Source organism: Amphiprion ocellaris, chromosome 19, assembly GCF_022539595.1.
Source record: "Amphiprion ocellaris isolate individual 3 ecotype Okinawa chromosome 19, ASM2253959v1, whole genome shotgun sequence".
Lineage (NCBI taxonomy): Eukaryota > Metazoa > Chordata > Actinopteri > Pomacentridae > Amphiprion > Amphiprion ocellaris.
In genome coordinates, this window is record NC_072784.1 from 19,430,590 (window position 1) to 19,444,872 (window position 14,283).

Here is a 14,283-nt window from a genome sequence, read left to right on the forward strand (position 1 = left end):
GACAGATCAGGTGTTTTTTTTTTCCTTTCTTTGAGGGACTCTTCACACATACAGGCAGCAATTTAAATAAAGAAAAACACAAATTTCTCATACAAATAACTGAGAACAAAGCAGCACAATTTGAGTAGTCATGCAAAACCGCAATACTTTCGCTTGAGAAATGGTTTTATATTGTTCCATTTCATGTTTTCTCTTCAACTTATCTTCATCATATTATTCTTGGAACCACAAACACCTATACATATAGTGATTAATCACATAATAAACAATACATGCAATGAAACTCATCATCATCAGGAGCCTGATTTCCAGGCATATTATTCCATTTTTTCTTTGCTATTTCATCTGCAAATCTACAAGCTGGAACATTGTGTGCCAAGCTGAAAGTAACACTAAAAGCCTTGATTATATGCACAGACTGATTTAGCAGAAACGCTCCTGCTGTTTCCAAGTCTTCATATTCTCAGCAGATAGATAATCGTCACGTCGAAATGTGACTGAATATGGCACACTTAAGCATGCTATTTTCAGAACAAGATGTACCAAACATGCTATATGGAACTGATTAGTCTCAAAACTGTGTTTATCATCAAAAGAGCATCAATAATTATCACTATTCCAGTGCTCCCACAGATTTCTGTAGATCATGTAATGCCACATGGGGTCCCAAGCCAAGGTCTTTCAAGGACATGGATTGGAAAGAATTCCAGCAGTTTAACATGAAGCTATTGCATGATATTGACCAACCAACGTGCAGTTAAAACTTTAAAATTCTCTTCCTGCAGCTTTTAAATACATGCAAGAAATATCAGGTCAATTCCCGAACATGAAACAATCATTGATAAGGTTCAACTCTAAAAACTGAATACAGGCCTTTCATCTTCGACACATAATACAGTTAAATGTTTATCTCCACTTTACTCCAGCATGTAGTCTGTTACGGGGCTCTTAATATTACTCAAAGGCAACGGCAACTTTCATTAAAATTGCAAAGACGATGTGGTCTCGCCTTTGAAGTTTACATCTAACTTGACTGAGAACAAAACTGAGCCGTTCTCTCTCCCTCTGAACATTAATGGCCATTCTCTTTCAAGTTATTTCATTTCTTAAAGCCGATCTGAAAGACTCTTTAATGTCTTTTGTTACCCGTCTCTGAAGAGATTTTGACACAACTGCTGTAAAATTTAGCTTCACAAGAAAAAAAAAAAGCACCCAACGGGCGACGCTAAAAGGCAATTTAAAAATGAAGCGTGTCTTTCTGGAATTTCAGCCAAATGCTTGATTGCTGAAATAATGATGTGAAAATAAATGTGTTTCAATCACAGTTTATTTATTTTTTTATTGCTTGCCGTGCAGATCTTCACACGCATATGGCTGCAATGTCTGTGGGAGCGTAGACTTTTTTTTTCGCCCTATATTTTAGAGACGACTTCAAACATCGATCCCCAACAAAAGCGCCTTATGTTATGTTTTCAAAAACCTTACTTGTACAAACAAGCATTTACATTCTGCAGATATCAACCAAAAAAGCTGGAGAATGTAATGAAACACAGCAAGATCTTGGGGGGAAAAAAGATAGCAGAAGACTGCAGCTGCCTGGTCTGTGGCACAGATCTGATTTGAGGGGGTTTTAACCGACCAAATAGTGATCAGGATTTGCTCAGTCTCCACTACATAGTGCAGCACTGTGCTCGGTGTTTTTGTCACAGAGAGGGTTTTATCTGGAAGGTATTGTCTGTCTGTCAGCTGATGTGAATTCCTGACCCTCACCATAACAGTGGTGCTGCAGCAAGAGAGGTCAAACATGGGAAAGTTTCTGTAGCGCTTCTGCAGGGGGACTAACATTAGGGCAAAGCGGACAATAGCTGCCATCACATTAGGATCTCACATGATTCGCTCTCATTTGCAGCAATAATGGCACAAATTGTTCATGTGACATTTCAGTTGTGACATTTATCAAGTTTCTTTTTTTCCTTTACTGCAAGTGACCTCAATCCTCATCTGAAGATGTGACCTTGTTACATAATAAGCTTTGTTTGCTTCCTGTCTGCACTGATAGTAGTTTGGCTGCAGTAATAAAATGTGACTTATGATTTATAAGTTCCTATTTCTGAGCCACTTTTCATTTAACAGGATTGTACCTCCTGTTCAAGCACAAGTATTTACTATAAACAAGCATCAATTCCTGGTGTGAATATTCAGAGTCTTTTTAAGGTATTAAGTCCGGTCTCCATTCTGTTATTGTGCTGACAGAGTCACAACATATCATTGAAATGGGCGATAATAGTCCAAGCATATGTCCAAGGTACACAAGACCAAATCCAGAGTCACACAATCTCACTATACAAGACTAAAGCCGCAGGTTTTTATCAGTGTATTACATTTAAACAAAATTGATGAAAACTTGAAGCAGAAACTTCATCATCTGAGCCCAATTTGTACAAAAACGAAAACAAAAAAGTAAGTTTCTTGAAATGTTTGTTTGTGTTTTTTTTACAATAGGTTTGCCAACACGCTATACTCATACTATACTAACTATATTACACTATTTTCAAATTCTGCATGTCTGAGATTATATGCAAGGTCTCGTTCATAACAAAAAATGCGCAATATTGCATTTTTGCCAATAACCAATGAACTCAATTTGGTTGAATGCCAATATATGCACATATTTTATACACCTGATTGCAGTGAATGTCAAACCTCTTCTGTGGCGCAATTACCATATTATTGTGCCTACTCTTACTAGCTGATGCAGTCATAAAATACAAAGCTGTTCAAATGCACGCATTCACTATGAAAAATAAGAAAATTACTCCAACTTGCATGTAAAACGTGCCATAAACACACTACCGTTGAAAAGTTTGGGATCACCCAGGCAAGTTCATGTTTTCCATGAAAACTCACACTTTTATTCATGTGCTAACATCATTGCACAAGGGTTTTCTAATCATCAGTTAGCCTTTCAACATGATTAGCTAACACAATGTAGCATTAGAACACAGGAGTGATGGTTGCTGGAAATGTTCCTCTGTACCCCTATGGAGATATTCCATTAAACATCACCTGTTTCCAGCTACAATAGTCATTTACCACATTAACAATGTCTGGACTGTATTTCTGATTCATTTAATGTTATTTTCATTGAAAAAAAAAATGCTTTTCTTTCAAAAATAAGGACATTTGTAAGTGAACCCAAACGTCTGAACGGTAGTGTATTTGATATGACATTTCCAAAGAAAACTGTAAATACTCAGCCTGACAGGCCTCATTTGCCTGTTCAGTTTGCATACAATATCATCATGCATCCCTAGTCATTTATAGAAAATAATCTGTCATGCCAGCAAATGTATAAATTACGCAAAGTCCTAACATTAGGTAAAAACACCACAAAAATACAGACGACTCTGTCATCACTAGAGGAAAAAGCCAAGGATTGGGATGGATGTTGGTCTTTCAGCTGCAATTAACAACTAACTGTATTTATTAAAAGTACAGGCCTCTAATTATGTCCTTACAGGCACATTAAACTGACTACAAGCTGATTTTTCTCAGCATCAAGCAGCAGGCATCAGCAGATTTGGCATTACAGAGATCAGAACATCTGGATGAATGTACTTTGACCTCCCCACGCCAGATATGAAAAGCATTTCAAAGCGTAGAGGACACTGTTCGAATGACATTGCCGGCTGTGAGCATCAAAAAAGTCAAAAATCACTGCAAACTGAGGCATTTGTTCACCGTTTTAGTTCAATTTACAAAACATAAATTAGTAACTTTGTATTGATTCTGAGTTACGAAGCGCAGCCACTCTTAATCAGCATACTGTGTTGAAATTTAAAGGCTGCAATAAATATGAAGGTGCAGTCTATAGTATTCCATCTCTGCAAAGATGTTCTGCTGTTAAAATGATTTGGTTCAAAAATCCAAAAAGAGTGAAAAATCATGATCAATTTAAGTCTTGATCCATGGCGGTGACTGCTTCACTTTATTAAAGAAGTTTGGGAGCTATAGATTGAATAGTCAAACATCATATTTATAGTATTTCATTACACAAATATAAATCAATTTTTCCAAAAATGCAGACTTGACATGAAGGGGAAGAGTTAGAGTTTCAGGGTCAATGATGACAGAAAAGCTCCTCACTAAATAAAACCCTGTTTTACTACAAAAACCTCAATAGGAAACACATGATTACTGCACTGAAAACACAAAGATTGCTGCCTCAACCTCCAAACAAGTCAAGTAGTCTCTTTAATTTCTGGCATTTCCTCACCACCATACCTTCAAATACTTAAACCACTTCACACACCATCCCTGCCAACTCTTGCATTACACTCACACTCTGTTTTCATCTCAAGCTTATGGTGGCATGGGGGCTTCAGGTATATTTCTAATTCAGCAGTTAGAGCTCGAGCGAAGCTTCGCTGGGAGGATTTACCTGTACTGGTGACTGTCCTGGAATCTTGCGCTTTTGGCAACTTGCTGCGGCTCCGTTAACAGCTTCTGAGCGAGCCGGCTGCTCGGCGCAGAGTCGCACTCGGGCTGCTCCTCCGGCTCTTGGTCAAATCTGCTTTTCTCGTATAAAGTCGGCAAATAACCCGACAGTCCCTTTCCATTCCCGGAACCAGAGCTCTGATCGCTGTACAGCTTAGGGCTCTCCCCTCCTGTCCGTGTGTATTCCAAATATATGTCAGACTTAAGGAATAAAGGATAGGTGTTCTCCTCCATCATAGTCTGTATCTCAGTCTGAGCCTGGTCGAACATGGCAGGATCGATGTGAAGCTTCATCACACAGTCTTTGATGAAGGACTTGGTAGCCGGTTTGATCTGTCTGGAGACAATCCCATTGTTGTCCAGGATGTATTTCTTATAGATCGCTTTCGCCAGCTTCACCTTCTTCTCCTCGTTACCCTCGTTGGCTTCAAGTTTGCGAAAGCCGCTGCACGCAAACCAGAAGTCCAACATATCCGCACGCTCCTCCTGCCTGAGGAACGTCCTGAACAGCTGGATGCCATCCTGGTCATCCAGGAGGGAGTGAAGAGATTCTGCCCACTTTAAGTAAGGCGGCGTTGGGGAAGCGCTGCCTTCGGGCTCGTAACCCAAGTCCAGGTCGGGTCGCCTGGGCGTAGCCACGGGCGCCTCGCATTTTAGGCTCTCGCTTTTGGAGGAGAAGCCGAGGTTGCTGTGCTGCTGACCATCACCGCACACCAGCTCGCCTTCCTCCCCAGGGACCGGAGGTCTGGGAGCGTCCTCAGTGAAGCTGCCTCCCAGGTCTGCCAAGTAGTCCCTTTTGTCGCTTATGCTCATAGTCCCAGCATCCATATACCACGTCCCCGAAGAGCCCGCACTGTGCAACTGTTCGATCCAGAATTCTACTTATGCCACTGCAAAAAAGCTCCTGCAAAGAGGAAAAATACAGAATGAGATTCATCACATCATGTGCTTGCCTTAACAGGGTGCTACTACTACAACACATAATGATCATTCTCATGTTAATGTCAAACTATATTTCTATGCGGCAATACCGACGAGTGCGAGGGAATTCCGCCTGGTTGGAAGAGGACCTCTTGGGAAATGTTCAGAATTCAGTTCAGTTGGCGTTTTCATCAGATATTCATGGAAAACTCAAGGGGCTGGGTTTTAGCTGAACATTAAAATTAATACAGATTCAGTGGAAATCGAGAGGATTTCGTAAAGTGGTTTGCCTTTAAATGCAACACATTCTGGTGGATTCTGCTGATTTTACGTTCTGATAATAACATCTTATTACATCTTTTGGAAGCTTACAGTAGAATCGGTCGATCGGTACAACAGAAATACAACAAATCAGCAAGGAAACGTCTAAAAAAAGCCATAATACAAGGACAAATTTTCATGCACTTGGGTCCCCCACCTACAAACAGACATCTAAAATCATTAGCCTTTCAACGTGGTTTGATTTGTGAATGTGGTGTAGCATTACAGCCCAATAATATCTCACTGATTCATATGCATATCATTACTTCACACAGCTAATCCAGTTTCATCCAAATGAGTACTGGAGCGTCATCACAGTGATAAATTCACTTGAGGTTTACAGTATGAGCTCAATAATGAAGCAGCCTTATTCTCTTTACTATTAGCTGATATGAGCAGTGCCACGAATGATACTTTATTGATCCTTGTGCCATATTCGTATTTATGCAGGATTAGCTGCAGGAGAGCGCACCCAGCAATCAAGGACACATCTTGCCGTCATATCACAGTTCCTTCTTTTTTTTTTTTTTTTATTGCTGAGGAAAGGATCTGCTGCTTCCATCCCCACCTCTACGGATTGCACAGCTTATGACTAAGCTTCCCAGATACGCTGTCAGTATTCAATTTGAGGCCTGGTGCAGCCACAGCTGACTGTTTGAATCCACACAGCAGCAGCAGCCACTAATTCTTGACAGATCAAAATCACGGCGAAGAAAGCGAATCCTGCATTCACAATCTAAATTCCTATTTATGGCGAGGTACACTTGTTGACTGTAATAGGAGTAAAAAATGAAACAAAAGAGCATGGTTTCCTAAAGGCTGACAGCTGGGTATACTCTAGCTGTGATTTCACAAGAAATATTTTTTAATGGTTGCCATCACCCTTTCCTTTAGGGCAACACCCACTCTCTGTCTGGTCCAATACAGATACAAATCATTTTCTCCTGATTGGAACAAAGGCTGGATAAAAAAAAAAAAAAAAGAAAAAAAGGGCAAAACAGTAAGTGTTTATTCGCTGCACAAATGTGGGAAGTGCGAGCAGCACGTGTAGCGCGCATGGGGGGGGGCAGATGTGCAGGAATGACAAACACAAGGCGCAATTTTTAGTGCAAAAATGCAAATAGAAATCAATCACGTGTGCAAGGTGGCATCTTAGTACCTGTACAGAGGATGCATCGGCACAAGATGTTCGCTCGGCATCACTGTTTGAATGAATGGATCACAGGTGTGCAGCGACATGGAGGGAGGCTTTAGGTCAGTGAGGGGGAAATGCCCCCATTTTATTTATTTATTTATTTTTTTAATTATTATTATTTACATTTTGTTTTTCTTCCATGTCCTGAAACTGTTCTTTGAAGTGAGCCTCTCATCACATTCATGTCTTGGCCTCTCCAGAATGAGCAGAACAGGCATCGGCGAGTGGGGGAGGGGAAACAAACTCCCCACACACACACACACACACACACACACACACACACACACACACACACACACACACGGACACACACAACACAGTGATCCAGGCCTTTCAGCAGCCGACCGACAAGTGCACAACTTTGTCACACTATTAATATCTGCAGCCGTATCCGCCGACAGCTGCTCAACTCAAGGAACAACATGACAAACATTTCCCCCTACCGTCACGCAGGGAATCCCGCACCGATTTCCCCCGAAAAGACTAACAAGCAGCAAAGCGATGGTATATCTCCCGACTACCGCAATCCCAATCTCTGAGCAAAGCGAGAGAGAAGGGGGGCTGACAGGGGGAGAAAAAAAAAAGTGACATATACTTAACCGGTGGAAATCTTCTGGCTGCTTTCGGGTGCATCGGGCGTTTGGTCCGACACAAGTCACAGCGAGCGGTGTCATACTTCCGATTTGCACAGAGTTTAAAAATAACAAAGAAAACAGTCCGCTCTCCTCCACCTCTCCATGGCTGAGCTCTCGCTGTCTGTGCGGGGCTGAGGCTGCGCGGCGGATGATGCACAGCGCCTCACCCGTCCACTACACAAACTGCCACTGTTTGGGTTTCATACATGTGGTACACCGATTTTTTTTTTCTCCTCCCTTCTCCCTCCCTCTCTCCCCAAGTGTTAGAATAAAAATCATGAAAAAGAGATTCAATATTTTTTTCCAGCCACAATCTACTGTGTATTGTTGGTTTTTTCATAACATAAAAATGAAAATACTCCCAGAATTGCCCTGTATTTGCTGCCAAAAAACATCTTCACATCATGAAGCTGCCACCATCATGTTTCAAGGTGGGGATGGTTCAACTAAGACAACAAATTCTCAATTGAATTGAGGTCTGGTCTCTGACTCGGCCACTCAAGAACGTTTACCTAGTTGTCTTTAAACTATTTCTGTCAGTCATTGTCTTCCTGGAAAACAAATTTTCCCCTTCTCTCTCTCTCTCTCTCTCTCTCTCTGAGATGATAAAAATCATGAAAAAGAAGTTCAATTCCATTTTTTTGTCCAGCCACAATCTACAGTCTGTTGTAGGTTTTTCAAAAAAATAAAAATACTCCCAGAATTCCCCTATACTTGCTGCCTAAAAGCATCTTCACATCATGAAGCTGTCACCTCCATGCTTCAAGGTGGTGATGGTTCAACTAAGACCACAATTTCTCAACTGGATTGAGGTCTGGTCTCTGACTCCGCCACTCCAGAATGTTCATCTAGTTGTCTTTAAACTATTTCCATGTGTCTTGCCCACCCTCCAACAAGTATTACAATAAAAATCAGGAAAAAGAGGTTCAATTCGATCTTTTATTCCAGCCAATCTACTGTCTACTATTGTTTTTTCTGGTAAGAATTTACAAAATTTAAAAAAAAAAAAAAAAAATCCCTTATGGTTGTTAGTAAGAAGCATCTCCACATTATGATGCTGCCACCACCATGCTTCACGGTGGTGATGGTTTAACTCCAACCACAAATTCTCACTTAGATTGAGGTCTGGGCTCTGACTCTGCCACTCCAGAATGTTCATCTAGTTGTCTGTAACTATTTCTATGTAACTTTGCATGCTTCAAGTCATTGCTTTTTTGCTGGAAAACAAATATTTTTTCCCACCATTTTATCACCCTTCTCATGCTCTCTCTCTCTTTATCAAGTGTTACAATGAAAACCATGAAAAATAGGTTCAATTCCATCGTTTTTTCTAGCAACAATCTACTGACTACTGTTGTTTTTTTTTGGTATGAATTTACAAAAAAAAAAAATATATATATATATATATATATATATATATATATACAAAAACAATAAAAATCCCCCCAGAATTCCCCTATGGTTGCTACCAAGAAACATCCCCACATTATGGTGCTGCTGCCACCACTATGCTTCACAGTGGGGATGATTTAACTCCAACCACAAATTCTCAATTGGATTGAAGTCTGGGCTCTCACTCGGTCACTCCAGAATGTTCATCTTGTTGTCTTTAAACTATTTCTGTATAGCTGAGCAGAAAACTAATTTTCTCCCAGGTTGCCCCTCTGGATTTCCATATACTTGCTGATGAGAAGCATCCCCACATCATGATGCTGCCACTGCCATGCTTCAAGTTGGGGATGGTTTCAAGTCCAACCACAAATTCTCAATTGGATTGAGGTCTGGGCTCTAACTCGGTCACTCCAGAACGTTGATCTTTTTATCTTTAAACCATTTCTGTGTAGCATTGCCTGCTTCAGGTCATTGTCTTGCTGGAAAACTAATTTTCTTGCAGGTTGCCCCCCACGGTTTGCCTATACTTTAGTGCATTTATTTCACCCTCTACCTTAACAGGCTTTCCAGAACCTCCTGCTGAGAAGCATCCCCACATCATGATGCTGCCACCACCGTGCTTCAAAGTGCTGATGGTGTGTTTGAGATGATGTGGTATACCGATTTGCTGCTCTCTTTTCCCTCTCTCCCTTAGTTTCTCAAGTGTTAGAATAAATATCATAAAAAACATTCCATTCATTGCTTTATAGTCACAATCTTCATTGGCCTTTCTGGCAAGAACTTACCAAAAAAAAGAAATAATGAATTTTACTTTTTTTTGTCAAAGTGAAAACAGATTTATACAAGCAGAGCATTAAACCTGTGTGGACAGGTCACTATCAGTCTTGCACTGCAATTTTACACCTTTCTTCTTTGCAAAACTGCCACAAATTCTCAATTGGATTGAGGACTGGGTTCTGGTGCTGATCTTGTTGTCTTTAAACCATTTCTGTTTAGCTTTGCATGCTTCCGGTCACTGTCTTGCTGAAAATCATTTTTTAATAGATGAATCCAGGTTTCCCCCCAGGATCCCCCTACACTTGACTGAATTAATTCTACCCACTACCTTTACAGGGTTTCCAGAAACTCCAGCTGAGAAGCTTCCACACGTCATGATGCTGCCACCACCATGCTCCACCCCGGCTTAGGATGATATGGTATACTGATTTTTTCCCCCATTCTCCCTCTCTCAATTGTTAGAAAAAATATTATAAAAAAGGTTCCATTCCGGCTTTTTAGCCACAATCTCCATTGGCTTTTTTGGCAAGAAATTACAAAAAAGAAAGAAAAGAAAAGACTATTCTATGTGAAAGTGAAAACAGATTTCTACAAATACAGCATTAAACCTCTGTGGACAGGTCACTATCAGCCTTGCACATCTGGACAAGTCCAACCACAAATTTTCAACTGGATTGAGGTCTGAGTTCTGACTTGGCCACTGCAGAACGTTCACCTTATTGTCTTTAAACCATTTCTGTGTCGCTTCAAAGTCCCACACATGCCTTCTGGTGAACTCCAGTTGAGATTTAATACGAATCAATGCATGATTAATTGTTATGCTATATACAAATGAGGATGTTTGTGCTAACGAAAATCTCTCTGTTGGTCACATCAGATCTTAAAGCCCACAAAACAATGAAAGGGCATCATAAACTTCATAGATTTTTAAGACAAAACTGATGCTGCAGCTGCTAAATTTACCTAATTTTTAATCCATAGTAAGGTCAAGAAATGCTGGATCCTACAATTCCCATAATGGAAGTGAATAGCATTCTGGTTGAATGTTTGTCAGATATCATGCCCCACTTTGTAATGCAATGCTTTCTGTAATAAATAAATGTGTAAATCCACTCAGAATTAAAAAAGGCAAACAAACAAAAATAAACCCTCCTACAGATCCACAGAAGTACTCCCACATACTGAGCAGTACTCATCTTAGTGAGAAGACTGAAAATCTGTAAATTTTGTGGAATACCCCGTCAAAGGTCAGATCTGTTGTTGCTGTGACAATGACTACATTTTATTACGGCAGAGAATGCTTTGAGCGCTTTTCTGACAAACTGATGAGATATATAATCTGAATATTTAAGTGTTTCATGTGCTATTTTCAGGTATTTACAGAGCAAGTTGGGCAACATTTTGTTTTGGATGCCAACAGTCTGCAGGTTTTCATTCCATCCTGCACCAGATGACTTCACTGGCATGTGCATTAACCAGATAAATACCACACCATGGCAAGCTTTCCTGGTCATGTAATGCATTCAGACAGCATTTGTTACTAACTTTACCAGCAGGAAGTTGGAACGGAACATCTGATGAAGCAGTAAAATGCAGTGGTAAATTTAGGGAAATTTACCTTTTTTTTTTTTTTTTTTTTTTTTACTTCAATACATAATGGCCAACAATACAGGTTAATGGTAAATGCAAACAACATACATAATGATGTTAACTACATTTCCTAACATGCTAACAATGCAAATGGTGACTTTTATGTCTTATTTGCAACATATATCTCTCTTACCACAGCTTTACTGATGTCATTATACACCACTGACATGACCACTCAAATGCTAACACTTTAGAGGGCTTTCAATTTAAAAAGAAACTATAACTTTTAGCTACATTATTCCTCCTGATGCTTTGTATTGAAAGAAGTTTTCAGATATATTTGCTCTTGTTCTGGTGTGTTTATGAATAAAACCAATCCATCTATGGTGGAAGCCACACTATGCACAGACATACCTCTAATGTATAAACACTTAAAAGTCAGAGAAAGCGATCAGCATGCCAGTTTAAACCATTAAACTAAATTTAAGTCTGTATTTCAGCTGCTCTGCATCAGATTATATCACATAGAGCTACATAAATTAATTTCTATACAATTTAAGATCAACAAGACATCCAAATGCGTGACTGTTTCAGTTCAACAAAACACTTTGCCGTGTTCAGCAGCCCTGTTAGATACACTTCATCATGTCATTACTTTATGACTTTACAGTACAAAGACTAAATGCAGCAATAAAGGCTTTTGTCATTGTCTGTGCTTTCACACCAGGCAGTCACTGAGCAGTCACACCATTTTAACGAGATGAAAGGCTGGTGGAACATCATAAAAACATAATGCTTTTTCTATCATATAATTAGATGAAAACATCTGTGAACACCACAGTGAACAGGACTACGTGTTTCACACTTTGTCTCGTTGTATCACCTGAAGTGCCGGCTCAGACCTGCAAACCTGTTAAAGTGTGAACAGTTCCTGCAATATTTATGCCAGCAACATAAAACATGAACAAAGGTTCAATCCAGTGCAGCTTCCTTGAGGCAAAATTTACTTTCTGCAGAAACAATTTAAGCATCCTGATACTCAGACACTCCTCTTTTCTTTGTACTAGTTACTTTCTATACTATACGCTGTATCTCTGTTGATTTTATTTCCAAAAGCACCCCCGAAGTCAGCAATTACTCGCTATTCTTTCTTCAAATTCTCCAAGATCATTAATTAATAAATGATCTCTTACAGGAGTTTCCTCTCACTAACACTTGGGTGTCACATGTCACCCTCAACAGTCAGTTTCACTGCTGTAAAGAGTTTTTTAAGGCTTTTCTTAAGTGTATCTGCATGTGTACAAGCACTGGATGTTTGTGGTTACATCCTGTAAATGGTGCACATAAAGATGATTTGGATGCACAGTTTTACCTTGTGTTTGATTGTCTTCTCCACACATCCTCCAGCAGCACATCCTTTCATCGAAGATTCCATTGTACAGTTATTTAGCACACTGTGCTGCAGTATTGGTAAAGCCGCTTTCACCCTCATGAAACAGAAAGATCCGGCTGGAGCAGAATGTCGCCATAACAGTTTGTCTTTACCATCCATTTGTTCCTGAAAAAGAAGAAGTATTTCATTAGTACAGTTAACAGGGGAAAAGCAAGGATTAAGAAGCAAAAAACAGTACTGATTTTATACTCTATAGATTCTTCACAAAACAAAACTTCATAAATTGTGACTAAGGCTTCATCACAGTGGCTATAACATAAGTCAAACTCCCCAGCCATATACTGATAAGGTAGCATGGTGCCCTCTACTGAAATAAAGTTTTCCCAACAGTTTTCTCCTGTAAATACAATTTTAATGCATTTAATTTAATACATCTCTCAAGCTCTTTTGCAGTTGCGTTTGACACTGTTCTTGTTAGAGATTCAAAAATTGAGACTCAGTCAAACCTGGAACAGTAGAGATCATTATTTTTTGCTTGACAGTGTTTTTCCTCTTTCAGAACAGCACATGCTAAACTGACAGATAAAATTACTGCTTATGCCAGTGCTTTAGATCTGATAAGACATAAACACAAAGATTACAATTTAGAGCCTTGAGAGTTCCAAATGTGCCATTAAACATCAGCTGCCAAATGTAGCATAATGAGATGAATTAAAGAGCTGATTCCACGGTCACCAGTGTTAAAAGTGCTGCAGAGCAACAACCTCTGACCCTGGTTTTAGTTTTAAAAGCTGCCAAGGAAGAAAGTGTGGGCGTAGGTCAAACAGACACCTGACATGCAAATCAAATATCAAGTCTAGCTTTACATGGTACATTCTCCAGCTTTCCTGCAAACTCTGTTAAACATAAAAACTGGCAAAAAGAAAATGCAGTGCAAAGAGTTTTTAGAAGAGTCCCTCACCAGCATGTACACTTCCTCAGTTAATAAAAAAGAAAAATTATAAACACAACCTCAAAACAGATGTGGATGACCGATCCTGGATGACCAGCTGATTGATTGAAAATGATTAAGTAGAGTTGGGAAAACCATCCAAAATCAGCCTCGTACGCTTCTCACACACAGCCTTCTTACTAATGATGTACAGATGTGAACAAAAGTTTACATATGCCTGTAGTGACTTAAATAGCATGGCAGTCTTCTGCTTCCAGTGACTCCAATAACTTTATATTTTTTTGATGGATTCTTTAAAACACATGCATCTTTGTCACCGTTTGGTTCTTTCATTAATATATTATATGTCTTCTGGAAATATGGGAAATACACACATACAAATGTACATATGAAAACTTTTGTTCACAACTGAACCTGCCAGAAAAATATGAATATGCATCAGAATTTGAACTCCAAATCCACTCATATGCAATATTTGATCTCTCTCCATTGTTTTATGTGGCCTTACTGACATCTACTGAACCCCTGACTCTTTGTTTTATATCAAAACTGGACTTTACTGACACATTTCTCTTTGTGTGGATACTTGCCACTCACTGTTTGATCTAAT

General features: G+C 39.5%; 1 protein-coding gene across 6 annotated transcripts in view; it reads right to left on the bottom strand.

Annotated features, from left to right (window-relative positions):
• Positions 1-14,283, bottom strand: part of axin1 (axin 1) — a 39,841-nt gene that overhangs the window by 20,939 nt on the left and 4,619 nt on the right. For 3 of the 6 annotated variants that reach the window (XM_035953905.2, XM_023282535.3, XM_023282534.3), the window contains exons 2-3: positions 12,701-12,886; positions 4,442-5,401 (exon numbers count right to left, since the gene is read on the bottom strand). In XM_035953905.2, the coding sequence (XP_035809798.2) occupies positions 4,442-5,325 (884 nt within the window). In that variant the 5' untranslated portion in view covers positions 5,326-5,401; positions 12,701-12,886. Of the gene's footprint in view, positions 1-4,441; positions 5,402-7,534; positions 7,769-12,700; positions 12,887-14,283 lie in introns of those variants that run through there. The other 3 variants (XM_035953906.2, XM_035953907.2, XM_023282533.3) reach the window with 3 other exon arrangements.